The sequence below is a fragment of the Mesoplodon bidens genome (assembly GCF_964165515.1).
Source record: "Mesoplodon bidens genome assembly, chromosome: 3".
Lineage (NCBI taxonomy): Eukaryota > Metazoa > Chordata > Mammalia > Artiodactyla > Ziphiidae > Mesoplodon > Mesoplodon bidens.
In genome coordinates this window covers 73,704,202-73,719,550 of record NC_138178.1, presented here as the reverse complement: position 1 = coordinate 73,719,550, position 15,349 = coordinate 73,704,202, and the positions used below count along the sequence as shown (strand labels likewise).

Sequence of the window (15,349 nt, the reverse complement as noted above, 5' to 3'; positions counted from 1 at the left end):
GCAGCCTCAGCCGGTGGATGCATCGCAGACGTCCCGGGACACGAGGCTTCACGCACATTTTAGGGATGTGTGTAAACGCTATTCTACTCTTACTGACAGAAAACTCAGAAACAGAGAAAACCTCTTCCATCCATAGGTAAAAACGATGTGGCAAAGTGTCTTCATCACCGCCTCTGTGTGCTGGACAGACGAGGGGCTGGCACATGCTGAGGGGCGGGGCTGGTGGGGCAGGGCAGCTACTGTGTGAGAATGGACCTCGGGGCCGAACCCGGAGGGCCACAGGCAGACTGCTCACGTCTAGGAACCTAAAGATGTCATTCTGGCTAAAATGTCCTTCTCTGCCTTTCAGAAATCCTAAGACTGTGGTGCTGGGTGCCCTATCTACTATTAACTACTCCTTAAATGTGCGATGCAGGGAAGGCATGTGATCGTTGGCTTTTGGGCAACACAATATACAATAAGATTGGCTTTGGGGCAATAAAATATACCACACTTGTAGGAGGCCCAGTAGCTGCAGCAACACCTTGGGGCCCACACTCACCCGTCCACCAGGCGTGGCCCAGGTCACCTTTCCTCGGGCCCTGAGCTCACCTGTGCCCCGAGAGTGGCTGAAGTCACCCTTCACCACGCGGCAGGTCTTGCCGTCCCCGCTGCAGACCCCACACCGGTCTTCTTTGGCCGCAGACCCAATGATTCCATCACAGCCGATTTTCTAAATAAGCAGAGCGCTGGGTTATTCTGGGTATAGGACTCAGAGACACACCCTGCAGGGCTGACTTCTCCATGAGGCCCAGCAGGCTGGCGCATGGGGGCCCATGATACCTCCAGAGGCCCAAGCAAATGTTTTAATTTATTTTAAAATCAGAAGAGAAAAAAGTATACGATCCAACTAGTATTACATTTGTCTTTACACCCACAGAGTCATCAAATACAGGTTTTAGTATTTGTTATGGAGGAGGGGCCTGCGAAGGCCCAAGTGCCCAGAACTCACACTGAGGCCTGAGCCGGCCCCTTACAGAGCTGCCTGAGGCGGGGCTGAGGGGAGGGAGGGAAGCCAGCTACCACACTTTCTGTTGTGGCCATAATTTCACACAATCCATGATCCCCTCGGAGCTGTGTGGGTCCTTGGTTCTATCTCAGTTGGAACAGCCAACAGTCTCAGAAGACACAGCAGAGACCACAGTGACTTTTCTGCTGAAGTCGGGAAGCCCAGAGCTCACTCAGGGATGGCTGGGAATGAGCACCCTAGTTCTCAGTTAGGGGGATTTAGCCCAAGAAGATACCCTGCTGCTCAGATTTTTTCAACGAGGTCTGTCTGAGGGCAGAGGACGGTTGCCCTGACCCTGGGTGGCTCCGGGCAGCACAGCCCACATCAGTTCATAAAAAGTGGGAAAAGGTTGTGAACTCCTGTTTTTCCTTAAAAAAAAAAAAAAAAATGCACGAGGCTTTTGTGGTCTGCAAAATAACATACCTAAGTTTATGTTATGGTAAACACTGGTGTGTTTAATTATTTGCTAGCTAAATTGCTAAAATGCCTCTCCACATTTCTCCCCTAAAGTGAAGAATTCCAGAACAAGAACTGGGTCTTCCCCACTGCCCTGTACCCTGCACTAGGTACTGGTGCCTCAAGCTGTGAAGGGTTCTACAGCCAGATAACCCAGGCCAAGGTGATTGTGCTCTTTCCTCCCTCCTTACACCCCACTCCAACCGGGGCAGGGCACGGGGCAGAGCCGGCTGAACAGCAGACCTCCTGGAGGCAAAGGCTTGGCCCCATGGCTCACCAACTGAACCCTCTGCTTCATAAAGGCAGTGCTTCTTCAACATAAACGTGCATCCGCCTCACCAGGAGGGCTGTGAAAACACTGATGCGGGATCCATCCCTAGAGTTTCTGATCCAGCAGGGCTGGGTGGGCCTGAGAATCTGTATTTCTATGAAGTTCCCAGGTGATGCTGCTGTTGCTGGCCGGGACCACACTTGGAGAACCCTGGCACCGCGGAATGCTACACGAAGAGCAAGTGAGTGTTCTTCATAGTCAACGGTCCTGAAGTCTCACCCTTGGATCCTTTTGTTTCTTTGGGAAAGAATTAATGAGAAATTACTATCGTGTGTACAAAATTGATAGCATCACTGAATATATTTCAGTGAAGACTTGAAGATATGCTAAGTGCAGAGCAAATGTGGTCCCAAAATGACCATTATGAAAACTGAAAAAGGGCAGCATTAAAAAAAAAAAAGCAGCTCAAACGTGTTTAAAGTTAGTATAAAAACAGGTAAAGGCAAGATCAGGGGCTTTAGCAGCCAGAGGCCAGGCAATGAGCAAAAGGAGAGAGTGGACGTACGGGTGATTTAGTGACACATGGAGACCCGATGGTAACTGGCATTGACTGTCACACCTTGCCAGCGCAGACCACCAATGCGACATGGAGGCTGCCACAGGGCACCTTGAACTTGGATCATGTGGCAGGAGCTGGCTAAGTTCATGATCTGGACTGCTGGCTGACTGCTATGAAGATGCTTAATGTAAAATTACAGGCGCTAAGAATACAAGGCAGCCAAGGTCCGAAATTTTGCTCAGCCAGCATGCTCAGCAAATGCCCTGGGGACATGTCTGTGTGGCCACGTGTGTGCTGCCTGTCTTCGTGTCTCCTCGTGTCCCAGAGCCCAATGTCCCAGTCCCCAGCCTGTTTCTAGTGCTGCCACAGGGCCAACACCCATAGAGCCAGCCCCTGTACCTTGGCTGCTTTCGTGTCACCCTGACCTGTCCCCACATGGCTTCCCCATCTCCCAGGTGCTCTCAGCTCTAGACTTCTCTCTCACTGGCTTTTCATTATTTTTTAATCACACTCCTGCCCAGCAATAGTGGGTCTCTGACTTGAGCAGGTAGCATCCGATACCTCAGTCAGGGTTTCCTGATAAAAGTTTTCTAGATGCTCTAAGTTAACAACCCACTTGTTCTAGACAGCTTCCCCCAAGCCCAGCGATGACACCTGAAAAATCTGGGGCCACACAGCAAGTGACTGGCAGGGCCAGGAACAGTCCCTCACCTCCTGCCTCCCAGCTCCAGGCTGGCTGGATATCTCCCCTGACTGTCCTCAGCCTGGCAAGGCCTTCTGGACAAGGTAAGGCCTCTCCCCAAAGTATGCTGGCTTTGTGAGAGTTTGGAAACATTCAGAATAGAGAAGCTAAAAGAACACCAGAAACAGTACCTTTGGGGAAAGGAAATGTGAGGGGAGAATCCATGCTAGAATTTCAAAAGGCTACCTGTTGTCTGGCTATGAGATCATGGCTAGGAGGCACAGTTTGCATTTGAAATCTGCCAGACCAAGAATTCACCTGAATGCAGGAAGGACAGGAGTGGGAGGTGCTTCAGGGAGCAGTGCGACAAGGGGCTCACTGGGAGGAAGGGCCCTTAGCAGGAGAGCATGCACTTTCCTAGATGAGCAAACCGCTTTCCCTCCACAAAGAGTCCCCTGAAAGAAGGATCTTGGTGGGAAAGAGAAAAGTGATAGTAAGGAAGGGTAGTAGCTTAAGTGAGTGCTTATAAAGCCCCTGCACAGCCAGACCAGCATTAGGTGTCCTCGGGATGTTGCTCCAGACAAGCAGAGGCAGGTCAGGGGGGCAATTGTCTCCCCTCACTGTGATTCTCACCATCGCTCCTAAAACCTAATACAAAGAACATGTACACGCTTGCTCAGTAGCAAGGCCCCAACTCGCACTGAGATAGACCTCACGGGATCTAAAGTTTAAGTACATGCAAGGTGTGGAATTGATTTCCTTTTTTTCGGGGATGAAGTCACCATCGGTTAGGAGCCCAGCAAGGCCTTGATACCTGCGGGACTGCCGGAGTGCGCTGCTGCCTTGTGACACTTGGGCACACTTGGCCTGCAAGAAGCTAGCCCTGGCCTCTTTTCCTAGAGTCCAGGTTATTCACAGGTAAGTCCAGGGGCCCACTGTCATCTATTTCTCTCAGGAGGTGCTGCATGATCCTTTCCGAAACATGAGCCACCTGCTTATTTTTCCATTGGGGTGATAGGTCTTGAGGGCTAAAATTCGTCTATCAAAATGGTACGCCCTTTCACACAATTCTTGCTCTGCACTTGCTAAAGGGAATAATAGTTTGATCATCTGTGGTGAATTTCTAGGGCAGACAGATAATCTCCTGGGCCCAGGAACACAGGTCACGTGGGGTGGCACTTATTAAGCTCCAGCACACTGCAATCACCTGAAGGCCTGGGTAGGTCACACATTGCTGGGTGGGGCCCAAGGATTTGTGTTTCCGCTGAATTCCCAGGTGATGCTGCAGGCCTAGGGCTTACTGGGGGATCAGTGGGCTAGGTTTGGAACTCAGAGAGAGAAACCTTCCTGGAGATGGCCACGGCTGTGAGACTCCAGCCCTATGTCCTGAAGAAGTGTCCTTTCTCCCTCTGGAAAGGCCCCATGCATGGAGCTCCCACTGGGAGCTCTGTCACCCCCGAGTCAAAGCAGTTCTGGGCTGAGGTATCCTGGAGGGATGTGGAGGACAGTGCTGACTCCCCTCTGCTCCCAGGAACTGGGGCCCTTACAATGGTGGTCAGGTCAAGTAAACAATCTATGGGAAGCTCCATCATGACAGAACGTCTAGTTATAAAACCCAAAATGCCTTCAAATGAGGGCCTTACAGATCACCTGAACGCTGGTTTAAGGGCTGTTCAGAACTTCCTACTCACAGGTCTCCTCCACCCAGGAAACAGAGATCCCAACCTGAAGCCTTCAAAAGCCTTGCTTGCAGGATTCACATCATCTTATGTGTTAAACTGTCAAAGGCTGGATACAAGGGGAAACTTCTCTGCAATTTTCTCCTCTTTCCTTACCCAGCATTTTGTTTTGATTTTAAAAACTAGTTTCTTTTGTTAAAATTTCACCTCTCAGAACAAAAGTATCCTCAGACATGACTTAAGATTGTAGCTAACTGGCTTCTGGAGTAGGGCTAAGCTACCCGGCAGGTGGGCAGTCAGCTTCTCTTCCGTCAATGTTGCGCTCAAAGTTGAGGTTCACCATGTGTGTCCTGAGGATCGTTATAGATTTGGACATGAGCCTCAGTTTCCCCACTCTAAAAATGAGAATATTAACCTCAATCTCAGAGAGTTGTTGTAAAAATTACCTCTCCTCTTGTTCAAGAAACCCAGGCTCACCACTCAGGCCCTGGTGAGAGGTTGGCCCTGTCAGGACGGATGGAGACTGTTCACAGGCCATCTTCCTTCTAAGGGGCTGGGGGACAAGCCCCCTCCCCTCTCTCCGTTTGAGCAGAGCAGGGCTCAACAGGTAATTGTCCTCTATCCCTCTTCTGCCACAGAATCCCTGCCCCTCCAAAAAAGGCAAAGGGGAAGGAGAAGGTATTGATAGGTAGGACTGCATCTTCCCTCTATCCCTCTTGGGGGTGATGCACGAGAGCTGTGTGCAAAGGCCCAAGTGCAGGTGGGCTCTCCTGTGATGTTAAGCAGCCCCACCTGCAGTGGGTCATGGTCTGTCCCAGTGGGCTTCTTAGGTAAGGTGCAAACAGGGATGCTTGCAGGGTCACCCTGTAAATTAATTCTCTGGGACACCCAGGAGCTGGGACAGTTTTGTGTGCTCTGCTCTCTGCCTGATATTAGATGCCAAGATGAGTTTAAAGGGAGAGCACACAGGGAGGTCTGTGTCTGAACAGCGGCAAATCTGAGAACCAAGGGGCAAGAGCCAAACTAATCTGCCAGCAGTGGCATTTTCTCCCTTTGCTACACAGTAGTGCCAGCAACATACGATATTCTTGGAAGGGGCTGGGATTCTTTTTTCCCCCAAAATACTGAATGTTAGAGGAGATTTAATGTCTGTATTTATGAGGCTTGGTGTTCCAGAGGACAAGAAGACAAAATCAAAGGGAACTCCAAACAATAAACTCTTGAATCTTCCCATGTTATCTTAGTGATCCCCGGCAGTCACTTTTCTACATACACTAGGAATTCCTGCTACCCATTTCTGAGTTTCCAAAGCTGTTCCTACTCAGCATCTGTTGGTCAGAGCCCTGCTCTGCTGAAGTGAGAGTGTGTGTGACACCAAGGGGAGGACGCTGTCTGGAGCATAATTAATCAAAGGCTCAGGATGGTAGGGACCTGGCAGGAAAAGCACAAGTTCTTTTTGTAGAGACAGTTCCTGTGAAACATGCAAAAAGACTAGAAAAGCATTAGTGCTCAGAACTATGTTCTGGAGGAGGGGGAGGGATGGACCATGAACAGGACAGAAGTGAAGAATATCCATCTTTAGTGATTTGAAACCTGGATTCTGCGCCCAGATTCCTGCCGCTGCTCGATGGACCATCACCAGTGACATACAACCTCCTGGTCACCACATCCAGTGACCATTTCTCCATCCTCATCTTTGATCTGTCACTCTGTAGCATCTGATGATACCCCATCTGCGGCTGTGCATACATTCATTCACCCAAAGCACGGTTACTGGACTCCTGTTACATGCCTAACCTGGAATAAAGACGCTAAGACAGAGGCCGAGAAGGGAGCGGGTATCCGAGGTGCCTCTTGTGTGATTCTCTCCCGATCCCTTGGACAGTTCTGCCTCCCCCATCTCTTGTCCGAAAGCGGGCAGCTCTCGTGCCCCTTCTGCTTCTGATTTTTCTTGGTAATGTCACCTTCTCCTTAAGTTGCAACAATCACTCACATGCAGACGGCTCTTAAACCTCACACTCGCCCTCCCACCCAGGCTCACAGAAGGCCGGTCTGCTGACAACACCCCTAGACTCTCTGGCCAGGACACTGACCTCGGTGGGGCCACACGGAAACACTGGCTCCTCCTCTAAAGCTGCTGGCTCCTGACTTCTCACTTCTACTGTTGGATGCCTCTTGCCGCCCTCCTGGAGCTGACAGACACGGCTGCCTTCCCGGCCCTAAGCCTGAGGCCTCCAGGCCATTTCCGACCCCTCTTCTTGATATACTCACTTAGGTGCCGGCCTCGTGGCTTTGTCCCCTGAAACCTCTCTAGTGTCTATTTCTTCTCTGTGCTCATGGCCACTGCCCAGTTTAGACCCTCATTACTCAGCAAATGACTTATCACACTGGTTTTCTCCCCGCTGCTGCCAGATTGATCTTTACCTGGTCATGGCTGTGGACCCCACTGCCTATCGAGTATGCCCGCACTTAGGAACCTGGGGCTCTCCCTGATCTCATCCCAACCGCTCAGCCCCCCAGCTTCCCTCCCTCCTTCTCCAAGTGCACACTGAGTCTAACCACCTCCAGCTCCCGCGAGCTCCATCACACCCACAGTCAGAATAAACCCAGATTCCAGCCACAGCCTGCCCGGCCCTGCCCGACCCAGGCCCTGGAGCCTCTGCCCCCTGCCCTCCACTGTTTCTGGAATGTGCCCGCCTCGCCCCTGCTGCCTTCTGCTGGGAGCGTTCCCCACCATGTCTCCGCTGGGCTGGCTCTGTCTCCTCGGAGGGCCCTGCTGCACCACTCGCAGCCCACGGTCTACGACACCGTTTCATCCTCACACGGGCCAGTCCCAGGAATGACCAGGTCTCTGAGTTTACGTGTTTCTTGTCTGTACGGTGCATGGGGACAGGAACCGTCTTGGTCCTACTGAGCACTGCACGCCCAGTGCACCTTTCAGCGTCCAGCACATGGAATGTTCTTTCCGCTCTGTCTAAACCCAGTCTCTCACTGGCTCTTGATCACACCTTCACCTGTGGTTGTTAGGGTTTCCCATGAGTCAGTCTCATCTTCCCGACAGATGCACCATAAGCGTGTGGAAGACAGTGTCTTATAATCCTCTGTACTCTTGTCCTCAACCCAAACACAGTGGCCAGCACGGTGCTGAGCACAGAATACGTGTTCAATAAACACATAAAAATGCTGACCTCTCATCAAGCTCGGCCCTGGGCCAGACTGGGAATAGGAGACTTTGGTTTTCAAACCAGGCCCTCTGCACCCCCAGCCTGACAGCAGAGTCACCCCTCCCACAACAGCGCAGTTTAACTTTCTAATGTTTGCACTGGGACTTCCTCACACAGGTTTCGACGGTCTTGTTTGTGTTTATTTTTCTGGCTGAGAGGAGAAGCGCTTCCTTTCTTCAACTTAATAGCTATCTTCCAACTACTGCCTCACTCTCTCTCTGCTGTTCGAGGGACACCACTGACTTCTTGTTTTAAATTTAATTGCTACTTTCAGCCAGCGATGCAGCCCCCATCCCAGCATTGTCTGGGCTCCTGGGTCAGCTCCACTAAGTCCTGCTGGGCTCGTCTTCCTCATTCCGGACTTCACCCTTGTCTTGCTAAACTACATGTCATTTCTTCAGAATGGATGCATGGAAAATAAAATGTCTGAGTTCTTCCACGTCTCAAAATTGCTTTATTTTGCCTGCATGCTTGGTTGATCATTTGGCTGCATACAGAATTCAGTAATTATCTCAATTTTCTGCCAGGGTCAGTTTTCCTGTTTGTTTTTCTTGGTCTTTCTCATTCCTGCTGCTGGTTTTCTTCAGAGAGCTGATGATCTCTGGTTGACCACTTGTATTTGAGAATGAGGCACAGAAGGGCCAACTGATGGAACTCCAGATGCGAGGGTGGCAGTCTTTCATTTGGGACTGGCGGGAGGGAAGCTGGGCTCTGCCCCCGGTCCCAGAGGGTGGGAGCTATGCTAGAATACTGGGGTCCCTCCCCTGCTTCAGCTGTCCCTGAACAGCTTATCACACAACTTCGGAAAAGAGCCTGAAGATAACTTCCTAACAGCCCGTCAAGCTCCCAGTGCCAGGCTGGGCATGATCAGCAATGGTAACTCATTATTTTCAGCCAACTCCTCCCTCCCATTCCATTCCCAAGTACTAGACTTCCTCAAGTATCTTGCTTTCCTTTTGGTTGTGACTCTCCATCTGTTCCAGTTCTGGCCTCTGTTTCTTCAGTGAAACTTCCATCCACTTCTGCCCTCTTGTCAAAGGGTGGCCTCTGCTTCTCTTCACCACCATGGTTTGTGCTATTCTGCCTTAACCACTGGATTAGTGGAGTCCTGGGATGGAAGAGGGGTGAACATGTAGCTCAGTCTGCTGCCTTAATCCAGAAGTTGCTATGGGAGGTTAATCAGATAAAAGGGATACAGGGAATGACTTCAGAGTTTTAAGCACTGCTGTGGATAAAGTTTCAGCACTGTTGAAAGGCCCATGCATGCATAAACACCCGGTACAGATTCCTGCATGCTTGTTACCCCTTTTTACACAGGGGGACTCTGAGGCCAGAGCCTCTTATAATTCTCCTAGATTCTAGCAGTAATTCCACTTGCCTAATAGACCACAAAATAAGAGGCCAATAAATTCTGGGCAATGAAAATGGTCCATTGAAATAAGCTCCGGATTCCAGAATCGCTGAAGTCCTAAGAGCAGGGGACCCACCCACTCTTTTTTTCTTTGTAAAATGCTATCAGAGGCTGTCTGTCCTTTAAGCCAGCCCCTTGGAGAACACAGACAATCAGACACAATCTCTCCACTGAATAAGCTTATAGGCCCTGAAGGTGTTTTGTTTGGGTGTTCATCAAGCCAGGGATATATACACAAGTTAGGGTCCCAAGGAAATGTGACTGTAATCGGAGTACATTGGCTGCAAGTGTACGTTAGCTGATGAGGCCTTAAAGAAAAGCCAAGCATATCTGGTCCCAGGTCCATGCAGACATGTCCATCCATTTGACTCACCCACTGCCGGTCAGCAGCTTTGAGGCAAGTTGCACATTAGAGGCGTATTAACTTGATTTCCTTGCTTCTGGAGGCCAACAGTAGGAATCATTAATGATGGGACTCCTGATTTATAGGGACTTGCTGAAAAATAGACAATGTTTGTGTTTCTTCCCCCAACTCACTCCCACTTTTATGAGCGCTGTTAAGTTTCATTTCAGCATGTTAAGTAATTTGTGACTCACTGAAATGAAACTTAACTCAGTCCTCATAAAACAGAGTAAAATGGTATTTCCGTGTTTCATGTTATGGTTTGAATCAGCCTGCTATTTGGAGCTTAGTGGAATCTTCTCAAAATGCCATTTTGGAGCCTCTCGTCCCTGCCATTCCCCACCAACTAGTCACCATGTTTCTCAGAATTTCCCAGAACTCCTTCTGCTACCCCAAAATAGCAAAATTTACAGCTGAAGGGAAGAGTGGGAAAAGCTAGCAAGTAAACCATGGCAACATTTCTGGAAGTGCTGTCTTACATAAAATATGGATGATTTCTACCTTTTATCCACTACAATTAGATAATGACATTGATGAATAGGTACAGACCCTCTGCTCACAAAACCCCTGAGATATCTTTTTATTACTATTACTCGTCTTCTCTTTAACCAATATTCCTTGCCTTACTCATTCACAAGGACCACAGAAATCCAGAACTTTCCACTTTGGCAATCACAGTAACTAGGCATAAATACTGTATTTGTACTTAATTTCTTAGTCTTATTTAAACATGCTCAATGTTATTATAAAACTTCATTAACTCTGACTTTACTAATTTGGATTTTTGTGAGAACTGAGTTAACCTTGGGCTACAGTTAACCTTCATAGATTCTCTCTGAAGAATGAGCACTCTTAGAAAAATTACAGGTGGGATTTTTAACTTCCTTCAGAAAGCAAGTTGTTTCCCTCATGAGGTGCTTGCTGGCAGGTGTGCTGCCGTATCCCAGGACAGCGGCCCTTCTGCTAGGACTGGTGGGCGGCCTGGAGGCAGTGGGTCACTGGGATGCTTCCAGGTAGAGGAGACGGTACTTCCAAGAACTGGCAGGCAGCGGTCTCCCCATTGTCAGGGTGAGGCTCTAGGGAGCATGAACCCCACCTACTGTAGAGCACTGTGAGAGGGGCCAGCGTCTGCACCTCTGTGCTCTAGAGCCCCCTGCCTTGAGGGGTCATGTTTGGTGAGCACTAAGTCCCAGCGCAGGGTGAGTAAATGCAATGATGAAGATGGTGGTAGAGGCATTTGAGATGGACTGGGGGGTGGAATGGGAGGGAGGTGGGAACGGGAAGGCGAGTGTACACATGTCATTCATGTCACACCCAAGTGCAGGGCAGGCTCTGGCTCGATGGTGCCCTGATGACTGCACACTTAAGGCTATTGAAATACCTTGAGTGGCAGCTCAAAAACCCTGCTGTACTCACTAAAGGACTGAGAGTTTCACTGTCATGGTATGGGGGGAGATTTCCTAATTGAAAAGGCTGCAGTTAGAACCAAAGTCACGGAAGGGGCACACTGGCACTGATCGCTTAGAGCTGAAATCACGTCTGGCCACTTAACGTGGACCGCACTGGCCAGAAAATTTCAGGATTCTTAGAAATGTTTCCACACTGATAAGAACACTGCAGAAGATGCTGGTGAGAGGCTGGAGGTGGCTCAGCTGGTGCTGCTCTAAAGAATACAAGTGCTTTTAACTTGGGAAATGTTTGCTAAAGGAACATACATCGTTGGGCTGCACCATGGCCCATGCAAGTGTGTAATTTAGGACAGAAACAGATCTTGCACTTGGCTTGCTAGCAGGTTTACCAAAGAACCAGAACCATCAGCCATTTTTCTTTCAATGATAATGATAAGATCACTGTTCACATCTCCGCCACAGGCTCTGCCCATTCTTTGCTACAGTGCAGCAGCCCTGAGGGCCTGTCGCCTCTCCTTCCCCAAGAGGATGCCTGGCCAAGACTCTGGGGCACTAAGTGTCTATCACTCCTACATATTCGTATTTGATAACAAAGCCAGGCAGTGCCAAAGGAGTCTGGATACTGTCAAGTTTTTCCCTGAAGAATCCTAGTCTTAGACTAGTTTGGACTTTGCAGGGAAAAAAATCCACTAGGGTTGAAATGATCGGACACCCTCCCTCCCTCCTTTCTCTTTGTCTTCTTAAATGACATCTTTCATCATGCTGATGAATCACAGACATCCAACATCAGGATGGGTCTGGGGATTATATTCCAGTGGGTGGAGCAGTCCCCCAAAGCCAAGCATAGTCACATCCCCAGGTACCACCTGTGAAGGCATCTGCTCAGTTTTACTATATCTTTTATAGCTAACCAAGCACAGCTTGTCCAAAAACATATGTTCGTATACATCTTCCAGTCCCACCTAGTAGTCTATCTGCTCTTCCCTTTGTCATGATGTCTAAAGTTACTCCAAGTTTTTTGAGATGACCCATGTTGCCACTACTCTTTCAGCGCCTCAACTCTTGGTTGGCCTGCACTTGGGCCTCATGCTCAGTCACTGCTGAGGGAGGGAGGGGTGCCAGGCTGCAGGTGGCAGCACCACCAATGCAATTCCTCACCCAGGCCCCCGCCACCCTGAGCCCCTCTGGAGGGAGCCTCCCCTCCAAAGCCCTGCCAAGGACACAAGGAAAACACGTCACCTGGCACCTGCCGTGCACACAGAGGTCGGTCTCGTAGGGCCCGCAAGGCGTGCCGTCCAGGACCCTGTCGGCCACCAGCAGCGGGGACTCCTTCCCGAGGGGCGAGCAGTAGAGTTCACACGGCTTATCTAAGGAGGGAAAGGGGTGGACGTTGACGTGGGATGGGGTTTGGGGGCCATGCAGGGTGCAGATGCACGTGAGCGACAGGCCAGCCCAAGAGACGAGAAGTCGGCATGGGATCAAGGTCACAGGTACATGGCACATGTTGCACCCAGGCCTTGGAATGCGTGAAACAGAAAATGGAGAAATCAGGTGAATGACACAGAGGTGAGGGCACTGTGGGCTTTTCTGTACCTTGTTCTCTTTACCCTTTGCAAAGACACAGTATTTCTTTTTCCTTAGGGTATTAAAAATACCAGGCAGAACAAACATTTTGTGGTGTGCTAACCTCTAAGCAAGTTGACTATGTATCAAGGGTGAGCCTGGGGTGGGAAAGGGGAAGGAGGCGAACAAGAAGGCCTCCCAGTGAGGGGAGCAGGCCCAGGGGTGTCTCCACGGCAGCGGCTTTTGCTAAAGCTTTAGTGCTCCCCAGCCTCTGGTTAAAAGCTGCAGGGCTATGGTATGTGGTAAGAAGGCCCTGGAAGAAACAGAGCAGGAATAAGGAACAGAAAGGGGACACAGAAGCCTCTAGGACAACTTGTAAGAGCCATGCCCCCAGGCAGGATGGAAACCCTGATTTCTGCTGCTGCTGGAACAAAGTGAGCTCCCAGAACATGCCAAGATGTCACGCCTTTGCCTAGATTGTTCCCTCTGCCTGGAAATCCCTCCCTGCACTTAGCTTTCTGGAAGATTCCTGGCACCCCAGAAACTTCCACTCCAGAGCTCTCTCTCCTCATGCCACCTCTGACTTGGACTCTCTATCTGCACTTTGCACACACCTCCATTAAAGCCCTCAAATCCTACTGTACTATAATTGTTTGAGCAACTCCCATATACAAGAGGATTTCTTATAAGGTGGATCCTGTTGCTACAGGATTTTGAAGGGGATGGATGGTAATTACCTTTAGATTGAAGAACTGATGGAAATGGGAGCCCTTGGAAGACAAGGAACTGAACTTTCATCTTCTGTCCTCAGGTCAGTCCCAGGACCTGGCTCACAGAAGGTCTTGGTAAATATTTTCATCTTTCTACATAAACTTTAGAGTCAGTTTGTTGATATACCCAAAATAACTTGTTGGAATTTTCATCAGGATTGCCCTGAATCTCTAGATCAAATTGGAAAGAATTGGCATCTTGATATCTTTCCATTGATATGGAATATTTCCCCATTTTTGTAATTGTTTTATTTCATTCATCAGAGTTTTGTAGTTTTCCTCATGTAGATCTTATACATATTTTGTTAGACTTATACCTAATTATTTCATTTTGGGGGTGCTAATGTAAATGGCATTGTGTTTTTGTTTTAAGAATTTCAGCAGTGTTCCTTTTATTTTTTAATTTTATTTTTTGGCTGCATGGCACAGCATGCAGGATCTTAGTTCCCCGACCAGGCCTCTGTACTGGAAGCGCAGAGTCTTAACCTCTGGACTGCCAGGGAGGTCCCTGGCATTGTGTTTTTAATTTCAAACTCCACTTGCTCATTGTTGTTATATAGGGAAGCGACTGACATGTAATGTACCTTATATCCTGCAACCTTGCTATAATCCCTTACTAGTTCTAGGAGTTTTTTTCTGTTGATTCTTTTGGATTTTCTACATAGATGATTATGTCATCTGCAAATAAAGGTACTTTTCTTTCTTCCCAATCTGTATATAGTAAGTCCCCTACATATGAACCTTTAAGTTGCGAACTTTCAAAGATGCGAATGTATTATAAACCTATTTCAGTACAGTACTAAATAGCCAATTGTGTTAGTTGGGTAGCTAGGCTAACTCTGTTGGACTTACAAACAAATTGGACTTATGAACGCGCTCTCAGAACTGAACTTGTTTGTATGTAGGAGACTTACTGTACCTCTTATTTCCTTTTCTTGTCTTGTTGCATTAACTAGGACTTCCAGTATGATGTTGAAAAAGTAGTGGTGAAAGGGGACTTCCTTTCCTTGTAATTGATCTTTGTAGGAAAGCTTTAGGATTATTTATTTTTTAATAAATGAATGGATTTTGTTCTTTTGTACACAATTGAGAAAGATAAATGCACCTTTTCTCTCTTTCTCTCAGTCACCTAATTCTAATGTGGTTTATACAATTATTTTGCAAAGGAACTTCCAGAGAGAGAAACACCAACATCTTTGTGCTGTCTCTGCCAGGCCCTTTGTCTCCACCATGAACCTTCCCCAGTGGGTCCTTCTGGTGGTCTCAGGTGAGCAAGGGCAGGGGTAAAAGAAAAAAAGGCTTCTGGAGCTGACTTGGCCTCAGTAGACCTTGGCATCCTAGCTGGAGAGTTCTTGTCAGGGCAGACATGTTGTCTTATCCAGGTTCTGGAGCTTTTGTGATAGGGTGACATCATTCACTAAACTGCCACTGTGGTCAACAGCTTTCCATAGAGCTCCTCTCCCATGGAGCGCTGCTGATCAACATGATCAACAAAATAAGCCTTGTCTTAGAACACTAGAAAGAAGCTACAGGGGCACAGTGGAGATGTTCAACTTGGCTGTTCCAGTTAGCCGTGGGGGGAAAAATCTGCTGTGAAGGGTAGATTCCCAGGTAAGCAAAGAAACAATGATTCATTTATTCATTTAACAAACATGGATGGAGCCCCTCTCTCACACAAGGCACTCTTCTGGCACTGCTTGGGAAAGAAAGATGAGTCATGCATGCCTTTCAAGGCCCTGGTTGTCTTGTAGACAAGTACACAGCAAATCCCCAATGAGGCTGACTGCCTCATGGGTCTGATCCTGAGCTGTCAGAGGACAGGGCATACTAGAAGGAATGATCCATTTCTCCAGCTGGCAAGCTGGGGGCAGTTG

The 15,349-nt window shown here is 48.7% G+C and overlaps 1 protein-coding gene across 5 annotated transcripts in view; it reads right to left on the bottom strand.

Annotated features, from left to right (window-relative positions):
- The window catches only part of ADAMTS17 (ADAM metallopeptidase with thrombospondin type 1 motif 17), a 350,286-nt gene that overhangs the window by 94,595 nt on the left and 240,342 nt on the right, over nucleotides 1–15,349 (bottom strand). For all 5 annotated transcript variants that reach the window (XM_081230164.1, XM_081230165.1, XM_081230166.1 and 2 more), the window contains 2 exons: nucleotides 12,382–12,509; nucleotides 592–712 (listed from right to left, as the gene is read on the bottom strand). In XM_081230164.1, the coding sequence (XP_081086290.1) occupies nucleotides 592–712; nucleotides 12,382–12,509 (249 nt within the window). The remainder of the gene's footprint in view (nucleotides 1–591; nucleotides 713–12,381; nucleotides 12,510–15,349) is intronic.